The sequence below is a fragment of the Felis catus genome, chromosome B1 (assembly GCF_018350175.1).
Source record: "Felis catus isolate Fca126 chromosome B1, F.catus_Fca126_mat1.0, whole genome shotgun sequence".
Taxonomy (NCBI): Eukaryota; Metazoa; Chordata; class Mammalia; order Carnivora; family Felidae; genus Felis; species Felis catus.
Genome location: NC_058371.1, coordinates 24,048,414 through 24,071,558, shown reverse-complemented (window position 1 = coordinate 24,071,558; position 23,145 = coordinate 24,048,414). Strand labels below are relative to the sequence as shown.

Genomic DNA, 23,145 nt, shown 5'->3' with positions numbered 1-23,145 from the left:
CCAAAATTAAGCACAAACTATTCAAAATCATGCCCTATAACACTGTGTGGGGACTTACACAGGCACTTATTAAAATATTGTCAAATAGTAGAATATGGCCTATATAAACATTGTCTTTTGGCTACAGTGGCTTGTGAATAATACCAACAGTAGAATGATTCCTGAGTAAGTGGAGCACATGTGATCTGCTATTAGGGAAACAAATATTCACATATTAACTCAGTCACTTTTTAATTACAAGAAATTGGGCAAGAATTTTTCTTTAAAAATAGAGATAATATACATTAAATAGGAATATATTTTGTAAGACAAAATATACATAGCACCTAACATAGTGTTGCATGAATACTTTTCCCTTTTCCTTCTTAACACCAATTTCTAGTTTCTTTGAAGACCCAGGTATTCACATATTTTAAATAAATTTATAAGAGCTTTTCTAGAAGTCTGGGTATTTAATTTAATTTTATTCAATTTTAATTTTTACTTTATTTTAATTTTTTATTTTATTTTTCCGCTTACGAACTAGAGCTCCTAGACAGCTATACAGTTAATATTACTTTTAAGCCATCAATCAGAAATGAAGCATAATAGAAAAAAAAATAAAGTAGGTGAACTGAAAAATAAAATTCAATTTATAAGATTGTAATTTACCATGGGCTAGAGTAAACTGCATATTACAGTGGAGATATACACATTTTAAACATTGTTTAAGCAACTTGTATTGCTTTTTAATTTAATATTTTAGAGACTAATGAATATTGGAAATAAATACTGAGGCACCTGGGTAGCTCACCTGGTTAAGCGTCTGACTTTGGCTCAGGGCATGATCTCACAGTTCGTGAGTTTGAGCCCGACATCAGGCTCTGTGCTGACAGCTCGGAGCCTGGAGCCTGCTTTGGATTCTGTGTCTCCCTCTCTCTCTGCCCCTTGCCTACTCACACTCTGTCTCTCTCTCTTAAAAATAAATAAACATTTAAAAAATAAAGAAAATAAATAATTCTTTTGGTAATGCACACACACACATACATGCATATGTGAGTTACATTTTTATTTAAGTTTTATGCTTCCCTCCTCTGACTAAAACTGGCATCATGACATAAACTTGATGGCTTATATAAAACTTTTAACAAATGGACAGTGCTTCTGTAGCTTGGTTTAAGTCAAGCCCGAGATCAAAAAAGAATAAAGGGGATAGGAGAGGTGACAGGGGCTTAGCATATTTCAAAATCTCTTAAACCCAGAAATATACAAAAATTATGGATGGCAAAAATAGGTGAATTGTAAGAAAATAAGTATTTTACTCTCTACTGACATTACTCAGTTACAGAATTTATAAGGCACATTGAAGTACAGTTGAACACACTTGGAGATATTTTATGGATCATCACTCATGCTTTGGGAAGAACATAGTGGGCTACCCCAAAGCTGATAGCCATCACCTGACATAAATAGTTTCCAACACAGTGTACTTATATGCAAGGGCACTTTAATGGTGAATTTTCACAAGTATTTAAAACTAAATATTAAACTATTTATTTAGCAATTTATTATGTAGTATTAATATATATTTGGTCCTGGATAAGTTTACAAACTAGTGAATAGAAAGTTTACGGTGATATTATTTAAATTAATCAATCCATATGAATTCCTGTCCAATAAGATTAATTTTATGAAAATAATATTTTATTTGCTTGGAAACAACAAATATGACATTTCAAGTATACTTCTGAAAAGCAAATGTTTACTTTTATTGTTACAAAATAGCAAAGCATTAAACCTTAAGATAATTACCATTATTTCATTTTTTAATAATTTTTAAATGTGTATTTATTTTTGAGAAGGGAGAGCACATGTGTGTATGTGAATGGGCGGGGGCAGAGAGAGAGGGAGACAGAAGATCTGAAGCAGGCTCTGCCCTCTCAGCACAGAGCTGGATGTGGGGCTTGAATTCATAAACCGTGATATCTTGACCTGAGCTGAAGTCAGATGCTTAACCAACTGAGCCACTCAGGTATTCCCATTATTTCATTTTTACTTAAAATCATCCCCAAATTTCCTATGTCTTGTAAGACGCACTATGTGCAATTATTTGTGCAAGTAAGCACACATATAAAACATACTACCTTAAGTTCAATCTGATCTAACACATTTTATGTTCTGGGTATGAGTCACCCACATAGGTGAATGATTTTATCTTTCTGGACTTCCATTCTCTCTATGTAAAATCAGGGCACTGAATTGAAGTCATTTCCAGCTCTCTACAATATACAATTTATTAAACATATAAACTCACAAGCCTGTACTTTCTCAACTTTTCATTCAATAAGTAATGTTATCAATTCCTTATTTTCTCCTGCAAATACCTAGTAGTCTAATGTACTTTCATTTTGCACGTGATGCACACAATTTATGATTTATGTTATGTCATGGTTTTTGTAGTTTATTTCGGTAAAAAGAACTACTACCTGGTACTTGTTTGAACTTGGATAAAAATGACTAAATTTTTCTTTATAAAGTCAGGGATAGAAAATGTACTGCTGGGCTAAGACTAAGCATGAAAGATTCCATCTGAGAGGGACAATTTGTCAGAAAATTATGAGGAGGTACAAACAGAGGGTTATAATGGAAACAGTCTTGCAACATTAACTATATCATTCACTCTCATCAATTCTGTAATAAATCCACACACCACACTGAGAGGTGGTGCAGGCTGGATGGTTCTCCAGCAGGCAGGCCCTCACGGCCGGTACTCCCCCTCGATGTGACCATGGTGCCACTGAAAGTAGTGGCCCATCGTGGCTTGGGGGGCGGGGCACCATGATTCATGCACAGAGGGATTAATTGGGAAAATGGAAATGGCAGGCCCAAAAGGGAGACAAGAGCTGTAACCCTAAATCACCATCAGAGTGGTGTCTTCATGGCCAATTACTTACTCCTCAGCAAAATATAGTTTAAGCAGAGCAAAGCTTGGAACACAGTCACGAAACTGCCTTTATGAAAATCACTGCCTCTTTTATAAAGGTGCCATTAATAAGCACCAGTGCTCTATCCAGAAATTAAACCTCAGGCTCGCTCTGCCAAAATCAAAAGTGCAGGCATGTTCAGAACTTACAGAGGAATTTTTCACTGTTCTAATTACTGACTATGAGACACTAGGTATGTTTCCCCATTAAGTTAATAAGAGTTTAGGGAATTGAGGTATCCTTGGTCCAACAGATTCAAATGTAATTGACAAGCCATGATGTCATAGTTATATATTTAATAGTGTTGTATGAATGCACTGAGGTAGACAGAGAAGTAAATCATTTACTGAAGAATACTGAACTCTTTAATTTTAATTTAAATTTGACAACATGAATGCCACGAAAGGTGGTGAAAAGAACATGAACTTTAAAACTGTGTAGCCCATGCTTCTAACCTTGCTCGGCAATGTGACATTTGGGAAGTTTATAGAATTTCCCTAGGCTTGTGTGTCTTTCACTGTCAAAGGGGATAGAGTATCTACTCTGCAGAGTTGTTGTGAAATTCATTAAGGACTGGTCTATACAGCACATCATCTTGCTGAATACAAACTACATATTAAATAAATAAATATCTTAATTTCACTCTCCTATCTAGAGGTTATAGCCTAAGGTTATAATTCAGGATGTTATAAAAACAATTCAGAATGCAACGTCTCAATCAGATAGTAATTTAAAACTCTGAACATAAAAGACGCTCAGAACATTTAGGACTAAAAACAGACATCCCCCTCTATCATCCACTTAATGTTAATTACAATTTTTTCCCCAAATTGTTCAAAAAGGAGATTAGCTCTCTCTGGTAAATGAGTCCCCACTTTAAGGTAATGCAGGTTTTCAAAAACAAACAAACAAAACAGCTAAAATAACTATGATGTTTGACAGCTGAACAGTTCCTCCTATAAGTTCTAAAAATACTTTTTTTATCTGAGCATTAAATCGTAATTTCAAAAGAAATCTTTATTATCCCTTGATTGTCCTAAGGAAATAAAGCATTTTCTCTGATAAAATGTATCATATAAACCAGACTTAATTATAGGTCAACACCACAGACCATTTACAAATGAAGAAACTGGAGTTAGAAGGCTAAGTAACTTGCACAAGGTCATCCCGCTGACCAGCAGTGAGGGAGCCGGAACGTGAACCAGCCTGGTTCAAAGGCTCATGCTCTTAGCCTCTATGCATATGTTTAGCATGAACAAAATTATAAACACCGTCACTTATATTATTTATTTATGATTGCACATGGAATCAAGGTCCTTTCATCTTTCTAGGACAGTTTTAGACTCAACTTTAATAGAAAGAATTAAGTTCACCCACATGATGGCTGGAAGAACTGTGAAGCTGGAACAGCAGAAATGAGTAAGGGTAACAATACCAGCAAAGCCTTAGATGGCTGTCAGGATGTGCCAGGCACTTCTGAAGATCTGTCATTATTTTAATTGTTTTGACGTCTATAATAATCTCATGGAAAAAATTAGAATGTATCCATTTGACAGAGTATGAAACTGAGCCATTGTTTAGATAACTTGCCAAAGGTGACACAGCTAATAACTGCCAAAAACAGGATTTGGGTTCAAAGTTAATTCTTTTCACCATGGCCTGACAAATGATGAGAGGTGTTTTGTCAGTACTGGCAGTCTAAGGAGATCCTGCTATCGACACCAATTTTTAACGGAAAAATACCACACTAGCAGGTAGGAGACACTCAAGTGTTTTCCCTGGTTATATAACACTTATGAATAAGAATAAATTCATTTGATGGTCTTAAGTGTTGCATATACAAAATTGTATGCAGGTTTTGAGAGGAATGAATGCTTACCAGAAAGGGTATAAGGTTCAGACTTTAATTTTTTCCCAAATCTGATTGTGAGTCCATGTTTTATAACAATGCTGTGAGAAAGGCACATGACGGAACCCACATCCCCTACTTTTGCCCTTGTGGGCCACTTGAATAAAAACTATTGCCTTTTCTACTTTAGGCTGTTACTGACTCCCATCCTCTTTCTTTCAGTAACTGGACATTAGATTAAAATCAGTGTGTATTTTGTTTGTTGTGCTTATGTGTGTGTGTTTTTTTTAATCAAAGTAAATTCAGAAAATCGCAAGTATCCTACACCTAACACCAAGTTGGATGAACAAATGTCTCCAGGAAATCTTAATGCTCCATTGATTTCAACTGTTCAGTGAAGAGGCATTTGGGGCCGTTATGTGTGATTATGGTGAGCAGGCCCAGGCTCCACAGCAGCAGGCGCCCGCCCAAAAGAGGAAGTCAGGAAACACACAGTCATTTTCTCTCATGTCCGAAGGTCTGATTACTTTTTCTGGAGGGACCATAAACAAATGATGGCACAAAAGTTCTGGGATTTGGTGGTAATATACAAGTAACTGCCAGCCTATGGCACCTCTTCATTACTGACAGATCTTGCCTCAGAGACGATGAAGTAGGACAGGATAGAAATAGAATATTTTTGGGGTGCCTGGGTGGCTCAGTCGGTTGAGCGACCGACTTCAGCTCAGGTCATGATCTTGCAGTCTGTGAGTTCGAGCCCCGCCTCAGGCTCTGTGCTGACGGCTCAGAGCCTGGAGCCTGCCTCAGATTCTGTGTCTCCCTCTCTCTGCCCCTTCCCCACTCATGCTCTGTCTCTCTCTGTCTCTCAAAAATGAATAAATGTTAAAAAATTAAAAAAAAAGAAAGAGTATTTTTATATAAAATACAAGGTTTGTTTTTTTTTTCCCATGAAAAAGAAAACAGTAGGATTGTTACTGTAGTCACTACTGAGGGAATCAGTCAGAACTAGTATTCGGAGCTGCAAGGGACTATTCTTTTCCTGAAAAAAACATCTTCTTACCTAAGGGCCTTGGGATTCTGGGAGAAAGTTGCTATGCTTGTCTTCCTGTTAGGGGAAGCTGGTCACCATGGCTGAAAGATGTGAAAACACCTGAGGAATGCCACTGTCTTAATGCGGGAGGGTGAGATTTCAGTGACAGACAAAAGCCTGGACATAAAAACAGAAACCAACTGGGATCTGAAGCAGTTTTACAGAAAGAACAAGTGGAAACATTAAGACATTCAATTTGAGGCTCCCTCTACTCAAAGTGAATCTCGACTTTTTAAAGTTACAAAAAGTCAACCAAAAACAGTGTAGCGCCACCTAGTAGGTGCCTGGCCATGCTACCAAGATAAATAGGACAATAAAAAACCAGCTCTGCTCTTTGAGGAATCCCCGCGTTATTGGCACCAAAAGAGGGAAGATGAAGCCTCTTCCAAAGGCTCTGTCTCTGCTGTGTTTCTGGTAGGCCCATTTACCCATGTTCCATATTTTGTCTCTAAGCCAAAGAAGCTATGTTCCCACTTCAAGGGGGAAGCAAAAAAGTTAATCATTCTCTGGGTTTTGTCCTAGGCCCCAAACACCTGATAACATCTAAGACGAGCCAGACAAATCTGGGCTGATGCTGGCATCACTACCTCCACCTTTGGTAATTTGTGGAATAGTAACTATTCACCTGACACTCACCTTTGATCGGACCTTGTCCTACACTCCTGGAGGAGCAGGTACCCTAGACCCTTTTCTAATACAAACCTCTGGCCCCGAGCACTGACGAGACTCATTCCTTTCTCCTTCTCCAGTCTCCCGGACACTCTCTCTGCTAATCTCTACCTGTCATTCACGCTGTTCAATAAACTCTGTTTTCAGTTTCTCTAGCTCACGTTTGATTTCTATCCTGTGTGAAGCCAACAATCTTCTTGGATGATACTGTGGGACACTCTCCTGGGTTCTTGGACCCAGCCTGGCTGCATCAGGACTTGGGGAAAATTGGTAGAAGGAAAGAGTCTATATTGAGATGAACCATGATTATATATCTAATGCAACATAGTAAGTACTATCACAGAGATAAGATACACGAATAAAAAAAGATACAGGAATAAATCTGTCAGGAAGGGACCCCTAAACAAACCAATAAATAAGGAGGATCTTTATCAGGTAGTTGGGTGTCAGATTTGTAGCTTAAGAAGTAGCAATTTAGCTGGCACATCTCTGCTAAGAGGAGAGGAAAACAAAAGAAACCCTTACAGGGTGCTGGTGGTAATATAAACTGATTCAATCCCTTTGGGGAAAAATGATTTAAAAGTCAGTATTTATAGACACACACTCAAGACTCTAGAACCTATAGAAAAACTCGTGTATGTGAGCAACCACAATTATCAATATATAAGAATGTTCAGAGGATCATTGTTTGTGAGAACAAAATAAGTAACCAAAATCACTGAAAACAACTCAAAAAGAGGATTTATAAATAAAATAAATAAGGTATGTTCATTCAGTGAAATCTTCAGCAGTAATAAGTACATTGCAGTTACATACACGAACAGAGATAAATCTCGCAAGCATATTGTTAAGGTAAAACAGTATACAGTGTGAGGTTTATATGCACATATACATACATGCAACTAAATAAAAGCAAGAAAAACACTTAGGGTCATAGTTCTTTCTAGACATAGCTAGGGATTTATTTTTCCTGCTGGGTGATGGTGGCACAGGTGTTCATCTTATTGTTTATTATTGCTATTGCTACTATTATTAACGGTTCAAATATACATTACATGTATATTCTTTTGTAGTATAAAATATTTCATAATAAATAAAGTGTTAATAATGGCAATTCTCTGTACTACCGATACGGATAATCAAGATTGGTCCTGTCTCCCTCAAATTTTTGGGTTTAAATGCAGGGGCTTCAGGGAATTATTAAACTTGGTGTTCAGAACACGAAACTGCTTTTTCAATGTAGATGTTAATAAAAACCCCTCTACAGTCCACGGAACCATATCGTGTGCTTATGAGACCTGAAACAGCAACAAAGAGACCTAGGACAACTCATAGTCTTTTTATCAATCCATCCCAGCTAGAGCAGGTTTTTGGAAGGGCACAAATCATAGTGAAGTGAAGAGTTAACTAGCTTTCAATGCAGGTAATGTTGAAGACAGATATTTATTCCACAAAAACATATTAAGAGCTAATTATCTGTCAGGCACTGTCCTCTGCCTTGGGAATACAACAATGCAAAAAGGGTCAAAAACCCTGAGCTCTATGAAGCTTATACTCTATCCGTGGGGAAGTAAAAACAGACAATGAACATAGTCATATACAGAGAAACAATCTGTGATAAGCATGCTAAGGAGAGAAGAAAAAAGCAATGAAACATCAATTTCATATTTCATATTGAAGCTTCCCACACACCTTGTATATGTCCATAGATTCTGGGTAAGAAATAAAACACATTTGGTGTGGGGACACAGCTTTGATAAATATAAGAACTGGCCAGACATACAGTGATAGAAACGTTTATTCTGACCTCATGGTTCCACTGAAGAGTAAAATGAAGAAAACTGTGGAGTAACAAGTCAGGTGATGGACACACTAACAAATGATAGCATACTGCAAATGTACTTTAGCCATCTTAGGTAAATCAATAATGGCTATGGATGACATGCCACCGGGTTAATGACGAAGATAAAAAAAAAAAAAAACAAACAAAAGCAAAAACAAAAAACAAAGCAACAGTCACACGAGTGAGATGGGAATATGTGACACTTCATTTACCAACGTAGTAGAGCACAGGACTGAATACTTAGCAAATGTGTGTTATTTCATACTTCCCAAAACTATCTTTTAGAGTTTTTAGCTGTAAAACCAGTAGGAGAGCAGAAAACCGAATACAGTGATATGTGTACTGTCTCTTAACTTTAGAAAGGTACACTAAAAGAAAGTATGATAAAATATATCAGTAACTCTCTGGCCAATGGTCATAAACAGAAAGATATCTTAAAAATGTTAATAGTCTTAGAGACATATAATGATAATAATGTAGTAGAGATAATATTTGAAATAAAGGCAAATGGCAACTAAAGAAGACAAAGTGACTGCATAAGAATTTCTCTTACTTAGGGGTGCCTGGGTGGCTCATTAGGTTAAGCCTCTGACTTTGGCTCAGGTCATGATCTCATGATTGGTGGGTTCAAGCTCCATGTCGGGCTCTGTGCTGACAGCTCAGAGCCAGAAAACTGCTTCAGATTCTGTGTCTCCCTTTCTCTCTGCCCCTCCCCCACTCATGCTCTGTCTCTCTCTCAAAAATAAATAAACATTAAAAAAATTTTTAAATAAAAAATAATAAAAAATAATTTCTCTTAACTTATTCTGATGTTTAGATATTAATAGAAATATATATATATTACATAGAGAATGTATATCTATTTTAATAAAGATCTAGAATATTTATCTACATACAATATATATCCTAGATGTGACTATGTTAAGTTTATGTATGTGTATACTGTATGTGAATTTGTATATGTATATATACATAGGTGTGTGTTTGTGTAAGAACATACGTATGTGTGTCTGTGTGTGTATTAGAACAAACTGTGGTCTGGATAAAATAATAAATTCATGTCAGTTTGAAAGAACAGAACTAGTATCCCATGATTGGAGTAATATATGAGAGACTGCAACAAAATATCAAGATGTTAAATAGCAGTACAACTACCCAGTGATTTAATGCGATGGTCTTTTTATCCAAAGGAGGGTTTAAGCAAAGGAGGGTTTTTATCCAAAGGCGGATTTATCCAAAGGAGGGTTTATCCAATTGAGGGTTCCCTCAATTTGAGTGACCAAATTGAGGGAATATACAGAGTGACCTCTAGTAGTGCGTGGATGGCTGAACTAAAAATCTCTCAGTTCCTTTTTAATCCTAAAAGATTATGATACTTAGCCCTACGTCTTGTGGGATGTCCTTTCAACTAATATTCATCACACTGATCACAAGTTTCTAACATTTTTTTCCCAAATTGTTCAATTGATTGATTGTTCCAATTATTACCCATATCTGGGCATTCATGACCTCTCAGTCACAATATTCATGACTTTCCTCACCCTCTTTGCTTAATAAACGGCACTTATTTTCCCATTCTTCTTTTGATGGCTAGTTAACATAGCCAATCAAATGAAGTTGCAATTGAGGCCACCAACATTTACTTGGTACTCGTGATTAAAATGAATATTATTATATCAATTTTCAATTTTCAAATACAGAACAAACTTACTTAGGATGAGCACTTGAGCCAAGAAAAGAATATTGCCTTATCAGGATGCCTAGATTCGACAGATCTTCTAAACTAGTCCATTTATATTGAACCACATAGCTATTGTACCAACCAACCAACCAACCAACAACAACAACAACAAAAACACATAATTGGGTTATACTGATCTTGAGAGAATGAAGTTTCACAATCTCCTTCTATAAGTCATTCCTACATTTACCAACTCTCACAGACAGGAAATTGTAGTGTTTATCTATCCTAAGCCTTTCACCCTGTAGTATAAACTAATTTCCGTTTTCTTGATTCTCTGCACCTGGGTATCTTAGCAGCTGTGTGATCTTATTTTCCACAAAATAAGAAACAGAATAAGGTCATATCAACCATACAGATCATGTATAATATTAGTCAGAATGACAGACTCCATGAAACATCATAAAACAGATTGGCAGCTACCCTTGCTGTGCAAAAACAAACAACACAAAACAAAACAAAACAAAACCACAATATTTTGGTAACAATAACGTGCCCAGTCTGCTGAAATAAAAGATATTAACAGCCACATATTTCCATGGATTGTATGGAAACAGTTATAAAGAAAGAGAAATACATTTTGTGTAAATCAGTAAAACACCCCAAACAAATTTACACACCATTTACTACCTCTTATGATAATAGTATGGCAAATGGTGTCAGGTATTCACTCTAGAGATAGATACAATCATAATGTACCAGTGAAACATAAAATTGATTTTGTTACTGCTCTAATATAAGAGGATTACAAATTATTTCACTTTTCAAATTCATACAACTTAATCTGGTGTGCCGTATTTAGAACTGCTAAACTCAGCAACTATTCAAGTAATGCAGAATTTCACTAGACAATCATGAATTACTACGTTGAGATGTAGAATATATTACCTTACAGAGATTATCTTGACTCAATAATTACTTCATGTTTCACTTACATGAATTATGTCACTTACATACAAATAGCTTCCGAGCCTGAAGAACACATAGCCTCCTATTTGATTATTAAAAAAGTAACATTGTGGAAAAGAAAGATCCAAAATTAAATAAATAAATAAATAAATAAATAAATAAATAAATAAATAAATAAATAAATAAATAAATAAATAAATAAATAAATAAATACCAAAACTCTTATGAAAATAAACTCCTTTTCATTATCCCCAGGAATATGTTGACATACATATTGGCCAGCTGAGGTTCAAATTAGATAGCACCACAGGTGACAGAAACCCTGAGGCCGGCATGGATCCTGAGGACAAAGGTGATTGTTTCAATTATTTCCCTTGAATGGCTTATCCAGCTTTGACCTCAGCATGAGGCAAGGTATTGGGAGCCTGATCCATGCAGCCATGTAATTATGCATTTAAGTTTATTTTCTTAATTAATTTAAATATGCTTGAGAAATATACAGGACTTGAATCTGAAAGCTCCCATGGCCTGGTTACTGGATAGAAACAAGACTCCTGAAGTGAGAGAGTTGATCACAACTTTCATGAGCTTTAGAAAGATGCTCATTGGAAGAGATGATCAAATGTTTGAAATTTCAAATCTTGGAGAAAGTTATAGTCTTTATTTCTTTCAAAGTGATTTTTCTTTGTTTTGTTTTGTTAAGAAAAATGAGGTTAAAGAAATTGCTGTCAGCAACTGCTAAATTGGCTGACAGTCAATAACACATAAAAGAATCTTCAGAGTTATACACATTGCCCCCGATATGTGGTAAAGGAATCATTAACGGAGCATGGACAGTGGTAAGGGAGGCAGGAGCAGAACTCAGAACAAAAAGAATAGGAGTAGAATTGGTATAATCTCCGCCAAAATATTCCCAATTGTGGGGGTGGGGGACACTGAGCCAACTCTTGGGACAAAGGAACAGTTCAGATGTATTAACAGAGAGTCTCTTAAAGAAATAATTTGTCTAGTAGCCCCCAGTTCCACCTTTAGCCCCCCACAGACTCACAGACCATGATCAGTGACCCTGAACACATGTCCATCGCTAGGATATAGTCATCTTCTCTAATCCTGGAACATACTGAGTTCTGCTCAACTTTTGCCTTTTTTTTTCTTTTTTTCCTTTTTTTTTCTTTTTTTGATGAATACCCTTCAAAATTTGCACCATATCAGAGAAATGGAACCCTTGCTCAGCTCATTTTACTCCGTGAACATATGCTCTTCTGTCATGATTTGTACAGTTATAGTTTTTCCTCTCCGGAAGGCTAGGCCACCTGCTTTCCCAGGGTCTTTGCACACAACTGCAGTGTCCTACACTATGGACAGATGCTGGGCTCATTTTCCCTTTTAAGATTTTGTTTCAAGTTAGAATTGCATGTTAGTGAACTCAGAAAGAAACTACTTTTGGCTAAGTCAATACACTGTAGAGCTTAAAAAAAAAAAAAAAGAAACGAAAAGAAAAGAAAAGCAGTAGCAACAGCCCAGTACACAAAGATCAGTGAAGTTAAACAGCCAGCTTTATATTTGCCCCTGAGGACGCAGAGTTCTAAGGATTAACAGCAGTCTGGTCAGCAAGTGTAAGATACCTGCTTCAATGTGAAGATATCTGAAGTCTTTAAGCAAAGACAGAAAGCTTTAAAGGCAGAGTTGAAAAATTTAAGAATTTAGCCAGAAAATATGAAGTGAGCTCAACTAGACTTTTCTGAAGTGGCTAATTTTTCCCAGATAAGTCATGCTCATAGTTTTATTGTACACATACAATAAATTAAAGCAAAATTCATCAATGAGTTATATAATTATTTTATATTATTACTTTTCATGAAAGAGTGATTTAATTTCTGGTTTTATATTTACCATGCTTGTGCTCCAAAAAATGAGATCACCATCTGGTGACAATTACAGACATTGGTCTATGTGGCCCAGGAGAAATTCCTGAGTTTAGATTTGATCATGCAGTATGTTACACAGAAAGCATAGGGAGGAAGGTAAATACTCTGTGCAAAGTATTTTAAAGGTACTTGTGATATTTAATATTAATTTTAATATGAAATATCATCTCTAAACAACTCATTTCCTACATTACCAGGTTTAGCAAGCAATAGTTCAAGCTTATAGGTTGAAAGTTTTCTAACTTGCTAAATGAATCAGTGTTCTGTACTATCTCATGATCTCAATTTCCCATACTTAAATGGCAGATAGTAATATCATACATTTGTCACGGATACATACTGAATGTAGTCTTAAAATAATACATGACAGTCTTTGGAATTTCAAGACACATACTTGTAAAGATTAAGAAAAATAACTTTCAATTAAAAAATAAAAATAACAGCATTGTATCATCTTTGAACCAAAAGCAGTAGGTATAAAATCATGGTGGTACTTACCACGGTGAAATTCATCACTTTCAATATCCATATTGTCATGGCTAAGTTAACTATCATGGTAACCAACAGCAGAAGGACAAAGAAGTATAAGCACCTCTTTCGCCATCCATAAATCCCCACTGGGTAAAGTTGTGCATTCTCAGCCCTTGGCAGGTTGTTTTGTTGTGTTGCTAGTATGTATTGTTCTCGAGTCATCTGAAAAAAAAGGAAAGCAGAAAAAAAAAAAGAAAGAAAAGAAACATTCAAAACTAAAACCAATGGTTTTTTTTGTTTTTATTTATTTATTTGTTTGTTTCCTAGCATTTATTTTTTTAATATGAAATTTATTGTCAAATTGATTTCCATACAACACCCAGTGCCCATCCCAACAGGTGCCCTCCTCAATGCCCATCACCCACTTTCCTTCCCTCCCACCCCCCATCAACCCTGTTTATTCTCAGTTTTTAAGAGCAATAGCACTGCTAGGAATTTACCCAAGGGATACAGGAGTACTGATGCATAGGGGCACTTGTACCCCAATGTTTATGGCAGCACCTTCAACAATAGCCAAATTATGGAAAAGCCTAAATGTCCATCAAATGATGAATGGATAAAGAAATTGTGGTTTATATACATAATGGAGTACTACGTGGCAATGAGAAAGAATGAAATATGGCCTTTTGTAGCAACGTGGATGGAACTGGAGAGTGTGATGCTAAGTGAAATAAGTCATACATAGAAAGACAGATACCGTATGTTTTCACTCCTATGTGGATCCTGAGAAACTTAACATAAGACCATGGGGGGAGGGGCAGGGAAAAAAAAAAGTTAGAGAGGGAGGGAGCCAAACCATAAGAGACTCTTAAAAAACTGTTTTGTTTTTTTAAACCAAAAGATACAACATACCTACAGATGGGTAGTAAGTGTTCAAAGAACTATTGCTGTGTATTGAAAATTAAATAATTAAACTAAAATTGATTAAAATCTTACAAAATGCCTATCACACCATTGATGCTGCACTTTAGAGCTGTTCAACTAGTTGTGGTATTTCTAAGATGTATATTATTTTCAATCAGATTTGCCCAATTCTAACAGTAACCTTTTCTCTGGAGATGATGATGGTGCAGCTCTACTCCCTGGTGTCTATAACCTAAAATTCAATGCACATCTCAGTTACTCTTGGAATAAGTGTCACCTGTTTCTTGGGGTAGATAGAGACCAACTGTATCTCAAGACATTTCTGTACCTTTATCTAAAAATACAGGGTATCAGTGGCTTAGTGTATATGTTTTAGTAAAATGTAAGTGTATTTGAAAGAACCAACGGGAAGAAAATACACTTTCATTTAGAATTACATAGATTTTTTACTTAGAACTTTGTTGGTTATTTATTTTAGTTGTATTTCAATGAGTTCTCAAAATAAAATTGATCTCTAAAAGACACAAAACACTACACTGTACTATCTAATTATATAATATTATATAACATATTGATATATGCAGAAGTCCAATCTGGAAAAGGGGAGGTGGTATTCCTTGGTAATGTATAAATTTAGGTTTGAAGTTAATTCTTTCAAAAGGCTAATCCGTTATTTTCTGCCCGATACAACCAAGAAGTATGGTTAAGAAAAGTCAAAGAATATGTACTAGGTATACAATTTTTAGAATAAAATATTTATTACCTGAGGGATAAAAAATAATTTTTATAAAATATAATTTTCTCTAAGGCAATAAGTTTTTTTAGTTTAGTGTTTTTTCTCCTTAGGTCTTTTCAGAATTCTCTTATTGTGTATGTCCATTAAACAATTACTACAATGGAAATAATGCTGAATAAATACACCAAAATAAACACAGCATCAGTGAAGAATTATAATTACCTGTCAAGTAATATAAAAAATACAGTTATATCTCATTGCATTGTGCTTCACTGTATTGTGCTTTGCAGATTCTGTGCTATTGACAAATTGAAGATTTGTGGCAATGCTGAGTTAAGCAAGTCAATCGGTGACTTTTCCAACAGCATTTGTTCATTTTAAATCTGTGTCTTACATTTTAGTAATTCTCATAATATTTCAAACTTTCATTATTATATCTGTTGTAGTGATCTATGCCCAGTGATTCTGATGTGACTAATAATTGTTTTGGCACCATGAACGACACCCGTATAAGATGATGGCTTAACTGATAACTGTGTGTTTTGACCGTTCCACCGAGTGGCCATTCCCTCTCTGTCTCCTTTTCCTCAGGCCTGCCTTTTACCTGAGATAGAACAATACTGAAATTAGGCCAACTAAAAACCCTACAATGATTTGTTGTGATGCACACCAGATACTATATGGAAGTGTTGAATCACTGTATTATAGACCCGAAACTGATATTACACTGGATGTTAACTAACTGGAATTTAAATAAAAACTTAACAAACACACAAAAAACCCTGCAATGACCTCTAAGTGTTCAAGTGAAAGGAAGAGTTGCATGTCTCACTTTAAATCAAAAGCTAGTAATGATTAAGTTTAGTGACAAAGCCTTGTCTTCTTGGGCCAAACAATTATCCAAGATGTGAATACAAAGAAACAGTTCTTGAAGGGAATGAAAGTGCCACTCTCTCAAACACATGAGGATAAGAAAGCAAAATAGCCTTACTGTTGATATAGAGAAAGTCTTAGTGTCTGGACAAAAAAAATCAAACCAGCCACAACATCACTTTAAGCCAAAGCCTAACCCAGAGCAAGGCCCTAACTCTTCAATTCTACGAGGGCTGAGGGAGGTGAGGAACCTACAGAAGACAAGGTGAAGCTAACAGAGGTTGGATCATCAGGTAGAAATACAAAAGCCATTTCCAAACACAAAAGCCTGCAAGGTGAAAGGCCACGTGATGACATAGAATCTGCAGCACATTATCCAGAACTAAGACAAGTCATGAAGAAGGCTACACTCAACAAAAAATTTTCAGTGGAGATGGAGTAGGCTTCTACTGGAAGAATATACTAGGAGTTTTATATCTAAGGAGAAGTCAAAGCCTGCCTTCCAAAGCTTCAAAGGACTCTCTTGTCAGGGACAAATGCATCTGAAGACTTCAAGTTGAGACCAGTGCTGACGTACCTTTCCAAAATTCATAGGGCCCTAAAGAATTATGTTCAATCCACTCTGCAAATGCTCTACAAATTGAACAACAAAGCCTGGAGGGTAGCGTATCTGTTTACAACATGGTTTAGTGACTATTTTAAGTCCCCCGTTGAGAACTATTGCTCACGAAAAGATTATTTTCAAAGTATTACTACTCACTGCCAATACACTTGGTCATCCAAGTGCTCTGATGAAGAGGTACAACCAGATTAATGTTGTTTTCATGCCTGATCCATTCTGCAGTCCATGGATCAATGAGTAGTTCTGACTTTCAGGTAGAAATACATTTCATAAGTCTAGGTGCCGTAGACAGTGATTCTTCTGATGGATCTGGGCAAAATAAAACGAAAACCCGGAAAGGATTCACTATTCTAAATGCCATTAAGAACATTCACGATTTATGAGATGAGGTCCAAATATCAACATAAACAGGAGCTTGGAAGAAGTGGCTTCCAACCCTCAAGGATGACTTTGAGAGGTACCCGACTACAGTGGAGGAAGAAACTGCAGATGTGGCGGAAAGAGCAAGAGAACGAGGATTAGATCAGGGACTGAATCGGGGCAATCTCAAGATCAAACCTGAACGAATGAGGGGTTGCTTCTTATGCTTATGGATGAACAAAGAAAGTGGTTTCCTGAGATGGAATGTATTCCTGGTAAAGATGCTGTGAAGATTGTTGAAATGACAACAAAAGAGTTAGACTATTACATAAACTTAGTTGATAAAGCAGCAGCAAGGTTTGTGAGGATCAACTCCAATTGTGAGAGAAGTTTTACTGCGGATAAAGTGCTATCAAACAGCATGGCATGCTACAGAGAAATCATTTGTGAAAGGAAGAGTCAACTGATGCAACAAACTTCAGTGTTGTCTTATTTTAAGAAACTGCCACAGCTACCCTAACCTTCAGCAACCACCACCAGGAGCAGTCAGCAGTCATCAACCTCTACGACTCTTCACTACCAAAAAGATCACAACTCACTGTAAGCTCAGATGACGTTTAGCATATTTAAGCAATAAAGTATTTTTTCCTTGGGGTATGTACCTTGTTCTCTTAGACATAATGTTGGTGCACACTTAATAGACTACAGTATAATAGTTTAAACATAACTTTTATATGCACTGGGAAACCAAAAAAAAATTATTTGATTCACTTTATAAAAATATTTGCTTTATGTGGTGGTCTAGAACAGAACCTGCAATATATCTGAGGGGTGCCTATATATGTTATAGAAAATACGTACCACAAGAGTATAAGTATTAGTGTTCATTGAACCAATCCTACTCTAAGTAAAATGTGGAACCATATATTGATAAATGCTAACATCCAATTTTTTTGTTTTTTTCCCAATTTTGTTTTTATTTTAGAGCTCTAACTAGAAATTATATTGATGCGGTGTTATTTTGCTTTATTTTTTTAATGAAGAGTACTATCATTCATAGAGTAAAAATTCTTGTATATGTTAAATCAGAATTTTAAATGAATTAGAGGTGGTAATACTAGATAATCAAGAGCAAATTATTTCATGATATAAAGAATTACTTGCTTGTTTACTGTCATTTTTATTGAGGTTAATATTTCATGTTTCCTTGAGACTAGTGAAAATCTTTAGTCCTTACTGAGATTCCTATTTAGAGGGGAGATACACAACATATTAACTGCTGTGTACTATAAGTATTGTAAGAGATGACAGCAGACCTGGGGGATTTACTTTGCCTAAAGATTGCAGTGGAGATTTTATAGTTCTAACAACAGTTATGACTACAAAATAGAAAATTTATTATAAGAAGAAGATGAAAGGAACTCAAGGGACCACCACCACTGAAGGAAAGACTAAGGAAGGGACTAAGGAAAGGAAGCACATAGATGTAGGAAGAGCGCAGGAGAGAGCACAAGCTATGCCTGATTGGCCAGCAGGAGACCTCCTCGTATAGCTTGTCTGGGAAAAGGCACAAATGCTATCACTACTTAGATTATGCATTGCTTTTCATCTCATATTAAAGCAACGTTCTTTCTTAGAATATTCTATTTCTACAAATTCTAGTTAGACATGAAGGTGAGAAGGTGAGATTAATGTGCCTTCGAAAAGAAGTGAGAACTTAGCTAAGTCTCTGAAATAAAACAAACACAAATCACAGAGGAAATGGTCTTTCAAGCAATAACATTTTTTTTTTTAGTAAAGCAATAGAAATCCTGTACCTATATCAAAGCCACTAACTATTTTGTAAAGCAAATGGAATAACAAAAGGGTGAGAGAAAAGGTTGTTAAGAACACATAAAAATCTGTTATTTAAAGCTATTTTTATCATCTCAAGAAATTCAATGTTGTTTTCTTAAAGATGAGATTAACACTATTATTTTATAAATCTTCTTTATCGCAAAATACTTTTTAGAGTATCCAAGATGCAAAAAGACAAGTATAGAGTTTGCTTTAAAAAACTTCATTTTTGGGGTGGTGCCTGGGTGGCTAAGTTCGTTTTCGTTCAGATCGTGATCTCAGAGTCCATGAGATTGAGCCCTGCATCGGGCTCTGAGTTGACAGCACAGAGCCTGCTTGGGATTCTCTCTCTCCCTTTCTCTCTGCCCCTCCTCCACTCTCTCACACGGGCACTTTGTCTCTTTCCCAAATTAAACGAATAAATGTTTAAAAAAAACTTCATTTTCTCTTAAACCTCACAGACCTGTTTTTTTTTTTTTAAGATCACAAAACCTTTCAGTAGCCGTTACATTAAAGTAGTAGTACTAGCAAAGAAGAATAAGTGTACTCTGAGAGATTAAGCAAACTATCCTAGATTTGAAACTTTTACAGCCTTTGTCTAAAATTGTAAATGTTGATCCATTTTCAAGTATTAAAAATATCCTGAAATATCTTGGTTCCCTAGGCATTCTGAGAATTCTACAAACAAAATAGAAAATCATTTCCCTAAATGATATCGCCATTCTAAAGTAATCAAACAAACGTACACTTGCAGAGATGCTTATTTTCTCAGATCAGCAAAATGGATTTCCTAAGAGAGAAAACGAGATGATTACGATTTCCTAAGAGGAAACATCACCTCACTGAGGTGTCACTCTGGCTAAGTCCTCTCTACTTTCCTGTGCAATATGAATTCAACATCCTACTTTGCAGTATGTTCTTTGCAATTATTTTGGTTTTCAAGGTTCTGTACAGTATTCCTGGCTTCTTAAAGGAATTAGGACCTTCTTCATCTTAGTTTTTCACACTATATATCAGGTCTACAAAGCATTTATTAGGATCAAATAACTTATAAGACCCAGTGTTCCCTTAGTTAATACCAAAGAAGTCTTCAGCCTTCTTGGATCAAGACGGCTATCAGCATTCACATTAAGGTAAATGCACTTACTTGTGTTGGCCTGAAATCCAGGAAAGGACTTATTTAAATTTGGACTTTGTGCTTTATTTATAAAGAAACATACTTTCAAAATCCTGATAATACGAATAAAATGTCTGGCATGATTTTATGAGGTTAAATGAAAGATGCATTGGCAAATAGAATTAGACTTTGTGAATTTTTCAATATTTTTCTCCAATATTTCTGTCCAATATTTTTCTCTGGTTTACAGAAAGGGTTACTTTGTTCACTAAATTTAATAACACATAATAAAAATCTAGACAAGAATGAACTAATCTGGACTGACCTAACCATGGTTCATCACTAATAATCTAGCCCTGGGGAATTCTGGTGAAGTCTACTCAGCTAGAAATGTGAGAGAAATTAACTAGAGTAGCAGAGACCATTTGCTATTATTCCCTTGCCTCACAGAAGGGGATAACAATAAGAGAAATACAATAATATAATAGGTATATAAGTAATATAATATTAAATAGTGATAGATGCTAAGAAGATAATAGGCATGGTGATATATTGGAGGAGTCTCCTTTAAAAATGGTAGAAAGATGTCAGCAGTGAAAAGAGAATGCCTCACAAAGAAAGTGACTCCTGACATGAAACTAAAATGATGAAAATCTAGGAAGAGAGTTAAAAGAGGTCTCTTGAGTATTCAAAGGCCTAATTACAGTAGGCTCAGGAGAAGATCGAAAATGAGGAAGTGGAGAAAGTGAGTTCAGACCATTTTTGAGGGGGAATGAAAAGCAAAGAAAAGGGATTTCAGATGAGAGTCTGGAGTCCAGTGTTGGAGTATTAATCAGGGGCCAGGGCCAGTCTACACACAGGTTATGAGCTAGAGAACGGAAAAGAAAGGAGGACACTTAACATAGGGCCAATAGTTGAGGGGACAAAGCTGAGATCCAGAGATGAGCTGTGCATTCTCAGTGAGGTGGCGATTGAAAAACTAGTGACAATGACAGAAGATGAGCCAAGCTAGGCTCCAGAAAGTGACAGACACAGGTTAGAGTTAGCCTAATCCCATGAGAATCACTCTTGGTCCTATTACTCTAGTATTCTGACTCACATCAGCATATGCGAAACTGAAAGGGGCTGTGTTGTGGTTCAAGTCCACAGGTACCTGGCTTGGGGACATGTGGCAAAAAGACCCGCTTCCTTCCTTCACAGAAAACTTCTGCAGAAGCTCCATGACCACAAACTTGCTCCTTATGGATTTCACTGTGTGGGACCTAGAATGTATGTTTGTATGTACCACCATCTTCTTGCCGACCACAACAGTCTTCGCCATCTTTCAGTGAGGTTTTATTATTTATTTTCTAAAACTGGGAGTGGAAACAGGAGGGCATCTGTTAGACATGGCATCTTACTGGATAGACAGGAAAGGCTAAAGAAAATGTGACCTCTGCTAATATTCATGAGAACAGAGAAAGAAAGGAAGATGTTAAGGGAGAGTACAATGCATAAGGTAATTATTTTAAATTGGTGTTGGTTAAATTAAGGGTAGAAATAAAATCTATTAATGGAACGCCCTGTTTTATGTCTTGTAAGGGAGAAATATTGTCTGAAAGATGACCAGGTGACCCCACTACATGCCTGTATACTCAGGACGCTAAAAGGGAGGGAGTTTGAACAACTTAAAAATGGCCTCAAGAAGTGAGCAGCATGGAGGTAAGTTGTGCAACAAAGCTTTTTAAGATCTGAGTTTTACCAAAAGTAGAAAAAGGACTCTCAAAGTGCACAAATGCTTGAGGACATTAGAAAGTTAGTTCAAGTCCAAGTATTGAGAACTTCTTTTCTCCAGTCCAGATTCTGCCACTAAATTGTCAGTCTGATGATACAGCTCAAAAGAGAACCCAGTTTTACACTGGAAGTGATATATCCGATAGAGTTGTTTTTTAAATATCATATTGGACAGTTTTATACTACTACTCACGTAAACACTGGATATAATGCAGAGATGTAAGCACATAGACTGGAAGGAAATAGCAAATTATTTATCTCACGCACTAATTTGATTCCTTAAAATCAAAATGTAAAATGAACATCCAATTTCCGCTCAGCCCTGGCCCATGTATTCCCTGTTATAGGAAATATGAATATAAAACAAATGCCTCCTGGAAAGTAAGCTGGATAATTTGGGAAATTTCTTTTAATTTCTGATTATGGAGCTGGTACTTGGTACAGTTAAGTAGCAATAATCAACAGTCATATAACCATAAAAATTGAATCTTGGTTCCAAAACCTCTTAACCTGCTCAATGGGAATAAGCTTATATTCTAGGAGGAGTGGTGAATCATGTTGGTGTCACTGTTCATTAAGTGCTGATCATGTTAGATTTAACATTACAGCTGTCTGTTATTCGTTCAGACAAGGGATGGGGGACAAGCAACTAAATGAAGTCTCAGATTTATGTGCCAAGTTGCAGTCCCAGCCTGGCCATTCTATTCTGTGCGTCCAAGGGCAAGTCACTTAGCCTTTCTCTGCCCCAGTTTCCTCAGCTCTCAAATGAGTATTACACTGACTTGCATAAGAGCAATATGGGAGTAGGAAAGTAGGATGTTAGAGTGCCATTTTCATTTTAAATGGTAAAAATACTCATTTTAAAACTTTATTTTCTACCTCCTTAGCTAGTGATCACCTACATAAGGGCTATATGAGTATTTATATTGGAATTAATTTTCAAAGATATGATCGAAATCTCATTTAAAAATAAAAATGGTTGAAATGTTCAAATTATATGTTTTGAATTTTACAAAGCAGAAAGGCATTTTATTTTCTGTTCCCAGAAAATGAGTCTCTAAACAGCTACTAATGTTGAGAGAGATTGAAAACAATACAGTAAAGTCCACTTACCATGGCAATTTAAATGTCTCCCTGTCTATGACACTTAATTCTCAAAGGCATTTTCCAACAAGGTGGTAGTTAAATTTTGCCATTTAAGAAAAATGTCCATTTTAAATGGCTTTTTTTTTTCCAGTTGGTTTATGGAAAATGCTGTAGTCAGTTTTTACAGCCTGGAAAAGAAGCAGCCAGCAATTGAATTTCAAGAATGATGAAAGATATCAGAGTCCAATGGGCTGCCTCTTGAGATAGGAAATAGAATAGCATTCTAGCCAAGCCTGACACAAAAAAAGAAACCTGAATAGGCATTAAAAAAGGAACACATTCCCAGATGAATAAA

General features: G+C 36.0%; 1 protein-coding gene across 6 annotated transcripts in view; it reads right to left on the bottom strand.

The window, feature by feature from the left end:
• Positions 1 to 23,145, bottom strand: part of SGCZ (sarcoglycan zeta) — a 1,094,832-nt gene that overhangs the window by 464,859 nt on the left and 606,828 nt on the right. For 5 of the 6 annotated variants that reach the window (XM_023252415.2, XM_019828324.3, XM_045056853.1 and 2 more), the window contains one exon: positions 13,491 to 13,685. In XM_023252415.2, coding sequence (XP_023108183.1) covers positions 13,491 to 13,685 — 195 coding nt within the window. Of the gene's footprint in view, positions 1 to 13,490; positions 13,686 to 16,756; positions 18,941 to 23,145 lie in introns of those variants that run through there. The other variant, XM_023252413.2, reaches the window with a different exon arrangement.